Source organism: Myripristis murdjan, chromosome 2 (assembly GCF_902150065.1).
Source record: "Myripristis murdjan chromosome 2, fMyrMur1.1, whole genome shotgun sequence".
NCBI lineage: Eukaryota > Metazoa > Chordata > Actinopteri > Holocentriformes > Holocentridae > Myripristis > Myripristis murdjan.
The window spans coordinates 13162798-13178954 of NC_043981.1; the positions used below are offsets into that span (position 1 = coordinate 13162798).

Genomic DNA, 16157 nt, shown 5'->3' on the forward strand with positions numbered 1-16157 from the left:
TTTCTGTGAATGTCAAAAGGAATTGTGGTGTAATTTTTTGCAATACTACAAAGAAAAGCCTCTGACAGAGAATCCCGGCACAATGAGTTGAAATGCAGCTACTGTAACGCACGCCAGGGTCAAGTTTATCACAGCTGAGAAATGTCACAGTATATTTCTTGCACTTTAATGACTCATCGTTTCTGTTTTCTTTCGGTCTTAGCTCCAAGCGCTCCGGGCATAAGGGAGGAGTTGTGCACGGCTTCCTACGACACCATCACTGTCCACTGGACGTCTGACGATGAATTCACGGTGGTGTCCTACGAGCTGCAGTACGCCATCTTCACCGGACAGGCCAACATTGCCAGTAAGTATCTGTGCGTGATGGTGAACACTGAAATTCAATTTAGAAATGCATGGGTTTACACACATGTAGTCGTACAAACACTGAACACACACACACACACACATTTTGGTGCACACATACACAGTTACACTAAGTCCTTTGTGTTGTTCCTTTGAGTTATGTCATACAGTTGCATTATAACAGCTCAATAAAAAAATCAAAAAGCCCCAAAGCACAGTGGAGAGTGCTAATGAAGAGGTGTTGTTTTTGAGCTAGAAGCTAAATTGCTTTGTGTTCATAAACGAGCAACTAGGGTTTTTAAGGAATTATGTTCAAAACAAATCATAACAGGCGAGTGCACTGTCAAGACAGCTGAAGGTCAAAGCCTCAGTCGTTGATGTGATGGAGTAAAATGTAATTTCTATGTAAAAATTTCTTAACAGCGGCAGTCCTGTGTCCTGCATCTGCATCTGTCCTGTATTTGCCATGAATTTACTCAATTTTTTTTTTAATTTTTTTTATTTACTCATATTAACCCAGGGAATGCTCATATTCATATTCATCCAGTGACAAATGCTGTCGGCCACTGACAGCAGAGCAGTTGTGCCTGAAATGGTTTGCTCAAGGGCACTTTGACGGTAATTCTTTTCAGAGAGACAGTAGATAGCGGTCCTCATTCATTTCCCTGATTTTCAATGCAGAACCGGCAACCTTCTTATCACAAGCCTCTCGCTGTTAAGTTCAAGTTCATTTGTGTGGGGCTTTAAAAACAAAGCGATTTTGTATCAAAGTGCTGTCCACCAAAATAGCAAGTAATAAAACAAAAGAAAGCAGACCATCTCAAACATCATAAACAAGCACACAGAAACAGATAAAACTAGGATATTAGAGAAAACATCACACATAAAAACATTTATCCAGATAAGAACAACGCAAATAAAAAATGAAAGCAACTGACTCCTTAAACTCCATTTTCTCCTTAGTAGCTTCAAAGTTAGAAGAAAAATCCATATTGTATGACAATGTCATATCCACATTGTGTATCAGTGTATTGTGTATATTCAAAGCCAAGATGCCACTGTTAATGGCTGCAGCATCACATCAAATTGAAAATATCTACGTGTCTTGTGCATCATTTTATACGCATTTCTCTGTAATTCAGCAGGACATGTTTGGTGTCTTTGGAAACCTTGGCATCTCCACTGTAATTTAAAATAAAGCTCTTTTGGATTTAAACAAAGCTCGGCTATGCGGCAATGATGAAACCACCTGTGGGAGTTGCACAATTGAAAAGGTTAAAACAATTCAGCCAAATAAATGCATTTGTATGTATTCTTAAGGAAAATACACTGAAAAGGTTGCAAAAGAAATTCCTTGATGTGCATTCAGCCAGTGACAAGACTTCCAAAAATGGCTATACATGCTTCCTATGTGCAGGACACTGAGGCCTAAGCGGATTTGAGGCAGTGAAGAAGTGGCTCAGGCCAGATGACAGCTCTATAATATGAATCAGCGGCCCAGAAACACACCTTGTGACAAACCCACATAGACACATCTTGTTACAGTCCTGTTGGCTCGCACACACACGCGCCCACGTACACACTCGGCCGTACACACAACACGTCCCCTTGAAAACCACAAGTGAACCTGAGAGAGCAGCAACTACAGGGAAGAAAATGGGGTCAGGGCATCTGAAGACGAGCTCTCCTGCTCCCTTTCAATCAAACTGCCTTCTCCCCCGTCTTTCATCTTCTCTTTTTTGAAGCCTTCACCCCCACCACCCCCCACCCCCCACCCCCTTTTATTCAGTCAGATTTACCTCACAGCAAAATCCTCTTTCCCTCTTTTCATTTTCGATTTTCTTCTCGTTATTTTACAGTTTGCCGTGCTGTTTAGCGCAGGTGGCTGTTAAACTAATGTGACACTTAATTTTTTATTCCTCCCTCCCCGTACGTCCTTGTCTCCTCCTCTTCTTGACGACGCTGTGATTTCCTTCTCCTCCCGTTTTCACATCCAATAACCACGTCGGAGGTGTTGCTGTCGGCATATGTGTCACATGCCTGAAATCCCCCTGGAGCATTTCTTATGAATAACTATGCAGAAAGGGATTAGTCGTTTGTGTTATACATTTTCCCACAGGGACTCACTGCACATCACATTTCCATCTTGTTGAAACATCTACCATGTTACATAATGTAATACAAAACGCATATATTGAGACAGTTTAGTGTATGCTGAACATGATTTCCTACCATCAAAGTGACTGACTAACCTAAATAACACGAAAGCATTACTGATTAAATTTGTAAAGCATCTGAAAAGTCAAATTTTAACATCTTACTATATGTGACAGGAGGAAGGCAGTGCAAAAATCACTTGGTTTAGTCAGCCTATAATGATAAAGTAAAATTGTCCATACATTTTGATGCTCCTCGTTGGTTGCAAAAATAAAAATAAATGCATAATGTAGAGTTTTGAAATTTTGTGGCTTTTACATTAAAGTCAAAGTGGGGTTTGAGTTAGTCAGAGTTTGCCAGGCTTGACTATAAAGAGCTGTGGGATGCTTGGCCTCATGAGTGACATGTCATTATGTGACACTGTAAGAGAGCAAGAAAAAGGTGCATCATGGATACACACCTGTGAGATTGTTCCCTGGTGGAGGTGTGTATTTACACCACTGGTTGGCCAACAAAGAGCAGCGGTAAACCAGTAAATTCCTGAGTGTCGTGGCAAAGGAAGCCGTTGTAGTGTGGAAGGAAGGAAAACATGCACACATACACACACATACACACACACACACACCACACACAAAGTGCATTCAGCATAATGGCCTCCACAGGAGATGAGGGAGTGGAAGGCATTCAGCTTGTAGAGGCCATGTGGCACAGCAGCACTAGAGTGCCAGAGAATAGAATACACACACACGCACACACACACACACACACACACACACACACGGGGACATATACTTACATAGCAGAGAGCCTAGTGCAGCTATATAGCCAACGAGGTGTGAATGATTTCCTCTTGTGCTTTTTCACGCCCACTCACCAACCCCGCGACGCTGCCTCCTGTTCCCGTTGCCACAGGCTTAAACACAACCAGTCACTTAGTGTACTGTGCTCTCAAATGACTCTACCTCTGTTCAGTCGAGGAAACTCAAAAATATCGCCTTTTCCTCACCACAAAATATGGTTCATGTATTGAGATTGGCCAGCCAGCTTAAACAAAATATATTTTTAATTGAATTTTGGACCACCCCATGGCTGATTTTTTTTTTTAAACGCTTCTTTTGGGAACAGTATAGTTGAAGGAAACTTCAACTGAGTGGTCTGAGTGAATACTCTTTTCGTGTGTGTAATGCACATGTAACCGAGTTCAAGTTGAATCACTGTCCTAAATTTATGCTGGCCAGCAACAACAAATTTAAACTTAGGCATTAAAGGCCAAGTTCACTATTTTGAAACCTACGCCCTATTTGCAGATTATTTGGCATCATCCTCAGATGTAGAGACCATCATTTCAACTCTCGCTTCAGTATTCACCTTGATATCGATGTCCTGCGGGCTCCAGCTCGACAACAGCCGTCAGTCTGGCAGTTGTAAATGTCTCTGCAAATCTAAGAGAGCATTGCTTTTCCAAAACAGGTTTATTTTCATGCAGTAACATTAATACCAACACTGCTAGCCGAGTCACTGTAGATTTAATTATATCTCCCTATGTTTTTTTTTTTTTTTTTTTTTTTTTATGTCGGTAAGTGAAGATGTGAGAAAACCCCACACTCTAAGGCATGTTTCTTCTCAGTTTGCTTCAGGGTGCTTTGACCCTTAGAGGGGTTTTATGTATTCCTGAGGCAATCACCCTCTACTTCACATTGGGTGGTTCTTTTCCTCCTCGCTGTGCATGAAAACCCATTTAATGCACACCTTGTCAGGGATTATCCCCCACTTAACACAAACAGACATCGCTGAGTGGCATCCCACATGAAATTGACTACTTGTGAAATGTTTTCTGCCGTAACCTTCTCATATGTCTCTCCCTCTCCCTCTCTCCCTTACCAATCATCTCCGCCCAGGTCTGTGCAACTCGTTGGATAGTTGGATGATCGTGCCCAACATCAAGCAGAACCACTACACGGTGCATGGTCTGCAGAGTGGCACCAAGTATATCTTTGTTGTCAAGGCCATTAACCAGGCAGGAAGCAGAAGCAGTGAGCCAGGAACTCTGAAGACCAACAGTAAGAGCAAAACCACTGATAATAAACACCTCATGCTTTCTGCATTAGGGAACATTTACACATTCATGCACAAAGTGTAAAAACATATTTTAACACCAGCAGCAGGCCAAAAATAACTGTCTTGGACCTTGACTGTTTTGAATTTAATGAATCAGAAGTAGCTTTTTATGTTTTATATAATTAGAATGGTTGTTCTCCTGTAATGAGCAATGCCTTAGACATTATTTTAATAAAATTAGTACAAATACTAAATATTTTACACTCAAGAATGAATGAATGGATCAATAATGTCTGCTTATCTTAACCAAGCCTGTGTCTTGTCTAAGAAGACGTGTTTTATGTCTTGTTACACATGGCAAGGCAGTTAAATAAGTGTGCAAATATCCAAGTTAATTACTTTAAACTGAATTACGTATTTTCAATGACTGTTGTGCGCTATGCATCTCATCACATATTTCATTATCATTTCTCCCTGTTGTGCGGCTTAGACTGTTTTTTTTTTCACTCTCTCCTTCTCTCTCACCAGGCCAGCCTTTCAAGCTGGACCCCAAGTCAGCCCACAGGAAGCTGAAGATCTCCCATGATAACCTGACGGTGGAGCGGGACGAAACCACATCCAAGAAAGGCCACAGCCAGGAGCGATTCTCCAGCCAGAGCAGCTACGGCGTGGTAGGAAATGTCTTCATCGACAGCGGGCGTCACTACTGGGAGGCTTTGATTGGAGGCAGCACATGGTGAGTTTCATTGATCAGCGCAGGGAGCAGTTGAGTGAATCAGAGAATACAACAACAAAAAAATGACCACCTCAAGTTATTTAGTGTAGTCTTGATTCTTAAAATCTGTCCTTAAATGTGCAAGTCTCTGCCAAAGGTGTACACAGTTAACTTGTTGAAAAAAAGTGAAATTTTAACTGGTGGATTTGTTAATTGCTTTAAGACAGGAAAGTAAAGACTTGTTAAGATTGATAATTTGGTAAGAGTACAGTTAATAGTATCTACAGCAATAAAGCAAGACATTACTAGCAGTTTCTGAATGCTGCAAGTATGAATTTCTGTGCAGTCATAATTTAAGGACTGAGCTTACATAAAGAGATTAGTCATGAAAAAAGCATAAGTCTAAAGGTTTGGGGATTTTACTTGTGCAAGCTGTTCAAATGTGATAACGGAGTCTTCCCCTGCTGCTCAGGTATGCTGTGGGCATCGCCTACAAATCAGCCCCCAAGCATGAGTGGATTGGCAAGAACTCAGCCTCCTGGGTGCTTTGCCGCTGCAACAACTCCTGGGTGGTTCGCCACAACAGCAAGGAGCTGGCCATCGAGCCCTCCCCCCACCTGCGGCGCGTCGGGGTCCTGTTAGATTACGACGCAGGATATCTGACCTTCTACGACGCCGTGGGCTCCCAGCACCTCCACACCTTTCACGTCTCCTTTGTCCAGCCTGTGTGTCCCGTGTTCAACGTGTGGAACAAGTGTCTGACGGTTCTCACCGGTCTCCCCATCCCTGATCACCTGGAGGGACTGGAGCCCCACAACTAAAAGCTAAATTTGGGATAAATTAGCCTAAACAGGTCCAAATTACAGTGTTAAAGCTGCACTAGGCAAGATTTTTACATAAAAACACACCCATCTCATCAGCCTAAATCGCAAAGTGGGGCTGCAAAAGAGAAAGGGCCTCATCCTCTCTAAATGTCGATTTGCCCTCTTTACCCAAAAGAAATTCTGGTATGAAGTATGGATAATTCTTCACCGGCTGGACGTGATGACTTAAACCCTAAGAGAGAAATACAAACTGTCTTCTAACAGCAATGAGGGAACAATCCATCAAGAGAAAGTGGACTCTGCCTTTCTTCTGATGTCCTTTGGAGTAAAGCATCACAGATCAACCGGGTCGGTAAATATGAGCGGGCTGTGTGCAGATGATTTCTGGATTTATGAGTGTACAAAATTCATACAAGTCCATCTTTCTGCCATTTGGACCCACCAGACAAATTGCAAAGTTGACTAGTGCAGCTTTAAACCCAAAGACGAAGAATCAATCCCTGGAGCGTTATTTCATTAAGCTTCTCAAAGTAGGAGATCTTTGAGTTTAGTGGTTAGGCCCCATTGAAAGTATTTTTATTATGACTGCAAAAAGTACTGATTTACACCTTCTTCTACTCTGAGAGGCTTGGTAAATACACAGTTCAGGCGGACGACTGAAATCCCAAGTTGATCCGGACTTTACCAGGACAAACTGGACCAAACTGGGGCCAAAACGTCCCATTGCCACGCAGTTTGGTCCATGATAGATGTATTTGCACCGAGGCCACTAGGAAACAAGCCACAAGTCCATTTTTATTATTTTCTTTTTCCTGCCACCTTATCAGATCTAGCACTTTGAAAAACTCTGGAAGGAGACACATAGCAGCGTACACAATCAATCAGGCACACCTACTCCAATCAGTCAAATTTGCTGTAAAGACCAGAATAATACATGTATGTTTTGTAAATTCACAGTATTTCCCCTTAAACCCCCTCATTCAAAAATGAACCAAAGTAGCCATTTCTGTCTGTTCAGATGTCTTAGCATTAAAAATAGCACTAAATACAAAAAAAAAAAAAAAAAAAAAAATCCTATAAATGTAAATGACTTCCTTGTTTTTGCACATTGTTCATACTTTATTTATGGTTTTGTGGGGAACACTGGGGGAAATGTAACTCATTTTGGTGCAATTAACATGAATAATATTGGGAAAGCATTGTGGTTTTTTTGTTTGAATTATTGTATTAATTTCCCATTTTAGCAGTCAGCCGTGTTCTCCCATTATGATTTTACGAAAATACATAATATGTGAGTTGTTACAGTTGTAGCCCAAGGTTACTGTTGAAACTAAGGGATGAAGTGCACATTTAAGCAGTTTTTAATCATTTTTCTTACTTTTCTATAATGCAAAATGTTTCGTGACACGCTTAAGTTGGAATGTCAATACCCCCAAACAGTGTTTTTTTTTTTAATTTTATTTTAACAAAGAGTGTCTTTGAATATTATCTTTTCAAGATGATTTATTCTGTTCTGTTTCATCAGACTTACATTTTTATTCCTATGTCCCACTCGGGCATCTTTCTCTGATTCAGTTTTCACATGCAAGCTCAAAAACTCAGTGTACTATCTGCAGACCTCAATGGAAAATAGACCCTTCTTCACTTGATTATCACAACACAGGGGTTGTCCTGGGACTTGTCGCACAATGATGATGTCATAACGGTGCACCTCACTCTTCATCTCAGTCACTAAAAGGTCAAGACCCTGAAAATGAAACATCCCATCGCCATCCATGGGCATTTCAACATGTAATAACATTTAACGGGAAAGGCACTCGACAGTGTAAATAGAATGATTTTGTTGTATTTCTTATTGTTTTTCATTTCATTACCAGGTACACTTAAATATATTTGTCTTCCATGAGTTGCTTGGAATAAACATAAAAATTTATTCTTAAATTCTATGTTTCATTGGCAATAAATGGAACTAGATGTTTCATTGTATCTAATGCGAATATATACTGCATAATTTAATGTTTCCATTTGAACTTTATGGCCATTGTGTTATATGTTCTGTCTCTGTGGACATGTTTCAGGAAAAAAAAAAAAAGAAAAGGCTATGAGAGTTTGCATCCCCGTGCATTTTTTTCTGTAGCAGTTTGTCTGAGACAAGCATACAAGATGGTCAAAAAATAAAGAGGTGATCTACTGTTTTTGTTCACCCGTTTTTCTTGAATTGTCTTCCTTTCCGTGTAAAGGCGTGCTTTTGTTTCATCTATTGAAGCTGTTTAGCGGTGTGAGAATGTCAAGAGCCATTCTGGTGAAGCAGGTGGACAGATTAAAATGTCAAGTGCAATTTCTCACTGGGACAGGGAGAAACAAAGATCACTTTTTGGGGGGAAATTCAAGCTGTCAGAACATCCATAAGTTTAGACAAAGGCAGCTGTGAAGCCCTTTGACTCCCATTTGGCAAAGTGGGACTACAAAGCGCAAAGTGCCCTTAAGGACGGCACATAACCTCCAAACGCACCAATCGCTGTAAACACAACACGTTCCTATCTTGCCTGCAAAGTTTAAGCCAAATGGTACCGGCACATAATGTGGGTAACAGGAGCAGAAATTGGGTCAGTCAGTCACCACTTAACTGCTCACACCAAGCGGAGCTCTCTCACCTCGTATTGACTGGTGAGGAAGCAGGGCTTGACGATAACTTTTCGTCTCACCGGCCACCATGGCTGGTGGTTTTCCAAAGTCACCAGCCACTCAGCATTTTCACAAGCCAAAAAATCCCCCGCCCGACAAAAAGTAATAAGAGGCAGGCCTTAATGACATGCATTTGTTTTGGAATAACATTTTATTTGAAAAAGAAGCCATTATAGGCCTATCTCTTCAACCATAGTAAACTGCGTGTGTGTGTGTGTGTGTGTGTGTGTGTGTGTGTGTGTGTGTGTCTGTGTGTGTGTGTGTGTGTGTGTGTCTTTTGCCTTGTCAGTGCCATAAATCTGACAGCCACTGCAAAAGGTTTCATGTATTTTTTATTTTATTTTATTTTATTTTTAGTTGGCCCATATCCTATAGCAACTGGTGACCTGACTTCCACTTTTAATTGAGATGTCCTTCTTCTTCTTTCTCCTTTTGGACTTCATTTGTCTTAATATTAATCTTTTTATAGTCTTTTATAGTTGAGGGCCCGCTGAATATGGGAAAAGGTTAATAAGAAGCAATCACTCACATCAAAAAAGTGGTGAAGTATCAGGTCATTTAACTTCTTTAACCATTTAACCATCACTCCTTCACAAAGTTTATCAGCCTCTGACACATTTTATAGTGTGTTTATTTCTCTCACAAAAATGTTTATGCCATTTAAAACAAACATTAGAAATCGTGTTTACATTTTGGGGCGCCTCCCTAGGTACGTGTTCTATTTGTAGAAAAAGGAAAACAACTTCAATGTGTGGATTTGCTCAAAAACATGTCAATCTTGCTATTGACTTGTTGTGGTTGTTTTAATTGGTTTTCTACTTTCGGAGGGGGCGGGGCTTATAGGCCTACTTTGTCAATAACGGGGCTGAAGTTGAAGATAAACGTTAGCAACATACAAAGGAAGAAAAGTTGATCAACAGAGGGAGGGTTGTTACCGGAATGATGTTGAAAAAATATTTCTAAAGCTCAGCCGATATTTTAAGGCTGAGGATATCCGCCAGAACCAGCGGCTACCGGCCACAACGAGCGAGGCTAGCGCAGTCGCCGCCCGTTTAGCGACGTTAGCCCCGGCAGCCCGGCGGCTCCGGGCCCGGCAGCTCCACGACTTACGAGCCGCAGTGGCGGGAGGAGGAGCCGACCACGCCCGGTACACCTGACTCTCATCCGGCTCGGGGATTCCTGCATCTCGGAGGCGGAGTTATCGTGTTAAAATGCTGCCGGAGGCCGAAATAAAGAAGCAGGCAGGTGTCAGAGCCACACAGCCAATATTAAAGGAGGTTTTCTCCGTCATAAGGAGCCGCTCTGACAGGTGAGCTCCGCACCTCACAGCCGCTCCTGAACCAGCGCACACTCACCAAAATGATTTCTGTACACACCTTGACATTATAAGGCTCCATCTACATCCTGAGCAGTTATATGATACTGAGTCCCATATAACAACCCATATGCATGATATTTCTCTCTAAATAAATAGTAAAAAATGCGTTATACACCGCACATAATATTAATTAGCTGTCAAAGAATAATAACTTAATTTTGACCAAAATGTCTGATAGAAATTCATAATTTCAGCTGAAGAGGACAAATAGATTGGGAGGTGAAAAGCAGTTTGCTGTACAATGTGAATATTTGATTAAAGTTTTCTAAGAGAGTTCACTGATGTTTTTAGCAGATAGCAGGTGGACATGCTCTTAGAGACTGATCATGATTTCATCAATGATTTTGGAGTATTCTTGCAGTCATTTTTGGGTCTGATCCTCCAGGTTTCAGGGTGACAGGGCTGACCTTGTTGTTGATGGACTGGAGTATTTGGTTTTTGCTTGTGTTGCCAAAGTGGTGCTGTGGAAATGAGTGTTTACTGAGATTGTGAGGTTTTTAAATTACTTTGGTCTATTTTTAACTGTAGTTCAAATGTTAAATATTTGGTGTTGGCAATATTTGGTTATTGTCCTTTTCAGTTACAGTCAACCCTCTCTCACCTTGAATTGAGTGAGGTTTGCCTTGTATTGAAATCTTGCCTAAGCACATACGCACTATGGAATATTTTAGTTTCAACTAGACTGACTTGAAAATGGACAGATGGATGGATAGATGCAAATACCGACTCCTAAACATAGATCTGAAGTTGCTGAGTTCACTCCAGTTCACCCAAAGAATTTCCCCTGGAAAAGGAAGTTGTTGAGTTTATCACCAGAAGTTCCTGTGGACTTTTTCCTGATTTGCCGGTAGCAATTGTTTTTCAATGACAGGGTTCAACGGGGTCCCATCAAGGAACAGATAGTATTAGCTCAACCTGTGTGTGCAGCTCCCAGTGTTCAGTGGTGTGAGTGGACAAAATTAGTTTACCCAGCACTGCTACAGTAAAAGCAACAAGGAAACAACAAAACACAAGGACAATTCACCGGATGGTTTCCTCAAACATGGAGATACGTGTACAATATGTGTTAGAATTCGGCTGCAGGTTAACAATAAGGCATTTATTAAACTGTGCTCAAGAAGAGACAAATATAAACACAAAACAATAAAAGCACAAGCCAGACCACATGAGTTACTGTATGTGCGGTATAAGTCATATTATCTAATTAGCATTAGAATGTCCTATTGCAAACAGTTTTACATTATATATTATCGCTATGGGAAACCATATGGTTGGCATGTGAAATATAGACACATTATTCACGTTATGAGAAGATTATGTTCACATTATGAGAAGGAAGCAAACCACGGAAAAATCATGCGATCTCCCTATTGGTTCTAATATGCGACTTGACCTTTGAGAATAAGCAGTTATCTGCGTCAGAGTGTCTATTGCTCATGAGGATGTGTTCTCTGTTTACATTAGGCGTATAACTTAACGTGGTGATGTGTCTGCTCTACATGACAAAGAGCCATGTTTTAATCAGCTGAGGCACCAGAAGTCTAAATACTCAAAGGACAATTCATGATTTTTTTTTTTTTTTTGTGTGTATATCAGGTATGGGTTGCTCAGGCCCTTTCAGACAATTACATTTACTTTGTCAAAAAAAACAAACAAACAAAAAAAAACAACCCAATGTTATGGCCTCAAATTCTGACCTTTTCCTCCAAGCTGATGCAATTTGAGCCAAGTTCAGCAGTTAAATGTGCTTACTGACCCCCTTGTGCTTTCAGACGAGACTTTGTGTGACATTTTCAAGCAATCAATAACTTAATGTGTCCTGGGATTTTGCTGTTTGGTTGAAATGCAGCCGCAAAGGTTGAAAAACGCTCTTATATGAACCTTATAGGGAAGGGGGGGGTTTGCTGACCAGGCGTGTTTTTATCCTGCGTTTCTCTGCCTCATGTACATATTGCACAGTAACACACCTCATATCACACCTGGGAGCTGGTGGGAAGGGCAGCACGGTCTCACTGCTGGCTGCAGAGTAGCTCCACAACCACATCTGGGGATTCAGTGCGTTTTTTCCCCTCAAGGGCATCTAAACAGTACACGGGGAGGGAGGAGAGGCTGTTACACATTCAGTTTCACCACCCAGATCTTTGCTGCAGGTCTAGGGATTTGAACCAGTGACCTTTCTTCACAAACCCACCTCTCTGTCCTTTAGGCTATCAGTGTTCCGTTTTTATACTTAGCGTCAGACCAAAGTTGGTTGAGTGTTTCAATTTTCCTCCATCCTTTGTGCCATACCACTGAAAGTATTTCTATAGGCAGTCTTGCGGCTCAGAACTCCCCAGAGGTTTTGATTTTATTATTTTTTTTTTTAGCCAAGCCACGGCATAGCAAGAAAGACAAGGCTCAAAACGCACAGTCTCTGTTCCCCTGGGGAAATTCTGGGCTGTATTGTAGGGTTTTGCTGTACTGGTATATATGTGTGTGGGGGGGTTTTGTCCGCGTTTGTGTTATCAAGTCATGCTTTTATCACCATCCTCAGTCACTGATCAAAGTTAACCACTGCACTTGTAATGTATGTGTGCCTGTGTCTGTGTGTGCATGTGTTATAGGAACTGTCTCAACATATCAGCAGCCCTCATGACTACAAACTGTGTAGCAATGGCACATATTGGCAGCATTTTGATACAAATGCAGAAGCGCAGTCACAATAATAATAATTCCTTCAGAGGGACTGGAAATGCCAAATCAGGCAGAAATGGGAAATAGCCTGTAAATATTTACAGGGTATTAGCAACAAAAGTAATGAAAAAAGACAACTGTTGCTCAGGTGCTTGGCTTCAAAACATTGCTTTTATGCCCTGAAAGCACCAGATTTGTGTCTTCATGCACCTGTCAGAGTCATTTAACGGTTAAACCATCTGTTAGTTAAAAACAAAAGGAAAACATGAAAGTTCAATTAGAAAAAAAAATCTTTTTGATTATGCTTAAACATTTTTTCAAAGATTGCATAGGACGTTATGTATGATCTTACTTCATAGTCACATTCAAATTCAACAGCCTTGTTTTTAATGCCATTCTCATGTATAGTAAAGTTAATTCTCAAAATGTCCAGCAGATGTCACTGTAGTGATGCAGGAAAATAAGCTATGGGTTTCCAAAGAAGTATAATGTCAATTATTAAGGATAGTAATTGGTGTCATAACACCGTTACTCCTGAATTCCTCCCCGTGTTGAAGCTGGTGTGTATGTTTTTGTTTGTGTATGTGTGTGTGTGTGTGTGTGTGTGTGTGTGTCTGGGGGAGGGCATCTTGTTTATGTCATACCAATCATCAATTAATAGTACTCCATGTCACTACAACAATTCATATAAAATTAATGATCGGGAAATTGTCCAGGCTGCTATTCTAACCTTAGACATAAAAAACTGACCACTTCCATTTATTACTTAAAGTTTCTCATTTCCTCACATCTAATAATATAAAGTATATTACTCTTTAATGAGGAAATCTATGAAATGGGGCCATAATGTTTGGTTCATAACTGAAAGCTAGAAAGAAATGAAACTCATTTAGATGTGAAACCCCCCAACAACCATTCTGAGATTCCACAAAGTCATTCGCTATTTCATCCTCGATTTGCTTTCTTGCTTCTTCACAAGTGAATTGCACCGTTCAAGACACTATAAACAACACAGGTGTGTGTCTGTGTTCGGGTAGATTTTTCCCTTTGCAGCCAGAGCAGAGAAAATGCGCAAAACATAAGTCATAAAGTTCGATTGCAGTCGTAATGTTCCACTGCAATCCAGAATGTTTTTGAAAAGATCAATACACAATCAGGAGCTGTATGTTATTTTTCTGTTTGTAAAGGGGATTTGGTTACTGGAGTGTGTATGTTCGTAGGTGTGTGTGGTGCTGGGTGTTTATGGGAGTGTGCACTTGCGTATGATTTACATCTTTATATGGCATCAATATTCCAGGGAAGCAGTAGTCGCTGTTGCTGTACATCTGTTGTCTGGGCACTGCGGCCTTGACCTCACACGCTTTACTACTGTTTATATGTAATACTGCTTAGAATTTTAAAAATCTTACTGCTGTGACCATTGGTTTTCTGCACGTATAGGCTGTTTTCTACCAAGTGAAGAACTTCCTCACAGCAAGAAAGAACTTCATCATTTCATTCAGTCGGTAACAGCCAAACAGTAAATCTGACTCAATGTGGTGAATAATTTGAGCTCAAACAATGGCAGTTGTTGTGCACTTGGCTCAGCTGTATATATCACATGCAAAATTAAAACTGGTGCAGTTGCACTATTCAGATAGTTGGGACGCTCCAGTGAGAACCATATCAATCTCTTTGCTATTGATTCTGTGTTGCTGGCTACAGAAAAGTAGGTGCCTAGGCTGTTGTACTTCAAATAGTGTGGCTAGGAGCAGACTGACTGATTTCCCGAGAGATTTGAGGTGACCAGACTGCAAGGTGGCCTCTTGGTAAAAAGAGACTCTCCTTCAACTATAAAACCTGACTTCAGTGCTCTGTGTCAGCGAGTATCTGACCTGCTGAAGTGTCCTTGAGGAAAGAGTCCCTACTAGCTCCAAAGTGAGAAATTTCCCCAAGGGGATAATTGAATATCACATCATACCCTATTATAATATTATCATTATACATCACATTTTCACTCGCTCAGATTTGAAAGATTTGATTTTAATTGTCATATATACCCTGACAAAGTGACTGACTAGCATGAAGTTAAAAATTACCACATGAATATTATTGAAGATATCTGCTACTGTGGATAGATCAAATGCCAGCAGGCAGGTGGAGAGAAGTAAGGGACAGCCTGAGGGCCTCTGCGTGGACTGTGGTCGTCTCCCTGTCAGAGGCTGGAAGATGATATGGTCCTGTGGTTATATGGCTGTAGCCAGAGATAGGGCACTGAAGGCACTCATGCATTGCCTTTGAGATACTGATGACGAAGCGTTACAGTTTCCTTGATGATCCCCTAGCTGTGGGGATCACAGCAGCCTCTACTGGCAGGTGCCCAAGAACGCTTGCATGAAGGTGGATGGTTGACAGATATTGTCATAGGCCAGGTCCTGGCACTGTCACAGATGTCCTCCCGGCGTTAGGGCCACATGGTCTACCATGGCCTTCTTCACTTGGCTGTAGTCCATCTGTAGGGATGCTGGAAGGCTACAGGCTGCCAACTGGGCCTTCCCTGCGAGGAGGAGGAGCAGCTATGGAACCCATTCATGGTGCAGTCATCAACACCCACAACCAACCCCTTGAAAAAACTCCAAGAGAGCTTCATGCTTCATTCACAACTTGATGGACTGACAGATTGCTGTCGATCGGAAGTCATTCATGCGAATAGAGGATGAGCTGATGGACATTAATGGACTCGCATCCCCCTGTGGCCGTCGGGATCCAATGGCCAGCAGTGACGGATGGATACATTGGATTTTTCCAAACTCTGCCTTGCAAATGGACAGTTGGGCGAGCCAGAAGTGGTCAATCTGTTCTCGGCCGGGCTACACGGCTAGCTTGCCAGTTATAATTCCCGAAACAATTCTATTAGCGAGACAAACCCGGTAATATTGCTTCAGTAGAAATTTCCTTCCAGGCTGTGTCTTGTGCATTTTGGTCACAAGTGGGATCATATGGACAGGGATAGACAATACTTCATAATCAGGCTTCTTGCTTGCATTTGGCTTTATTTATTTATTTATTTATTTTTTGGTGTTTTTCATTATTCTATTCAAAAGGAGTGGCTGGTGGCCTGGGCTACTAAGTGCTTGCTGCTTGCTGCTGCTCACAGCACCAGGAGATTCTGGTGCTGTGATGCCTACAAAATGCCGAGTGGTTGGTGGATTTGTAGGCAGTGGCTATTCCATGGCAGCTTTTCAATCACACCATTGTAGCAATTCTTCTTCCTGTATTTTGTGAGGACATGAAGTGTTCAACCACAGCATGTGTGATAAATGCACTTCATCTAACACAGTCT

At 41.4% G+C, this 16157-nt stretch overlaps 1 protein-coding gene across 2 annotated transcripts in view; it reads left to right on the top strand.

Moving 5' to 3' along the window:
- The window catches only part of LOC115374279 (E3 ubiquitin-protein ligase Midline-1-like), a 66313-nt gene extending 58011 nt beyond the window's left edge, over positions 1–8302 (top strand). For both annotated transcript variants that reach the window (XM_030073143.1, XM_030073137.1), the window contains exons 7-10: positions 203–346; positions 4401–4562; positions 5089–5296; positions 5748–8302. In XM_030073143.1, coding sequence (XP_029929003.1) covers positions 203–346; positions 4401–4562; positions 5089–5296; positions 5748–6096 — 863 coding nt within the window. In that variant the 3' untranslated portion in view covers positions 6097–8302. The remainder of the gene's footprint in view (positions 1–202; positions 347–4400; positions 4563–5088; positions 5297–5747) is intronic.
- Positions 8303–16157: the final 7855 nt, after the last annotated feature.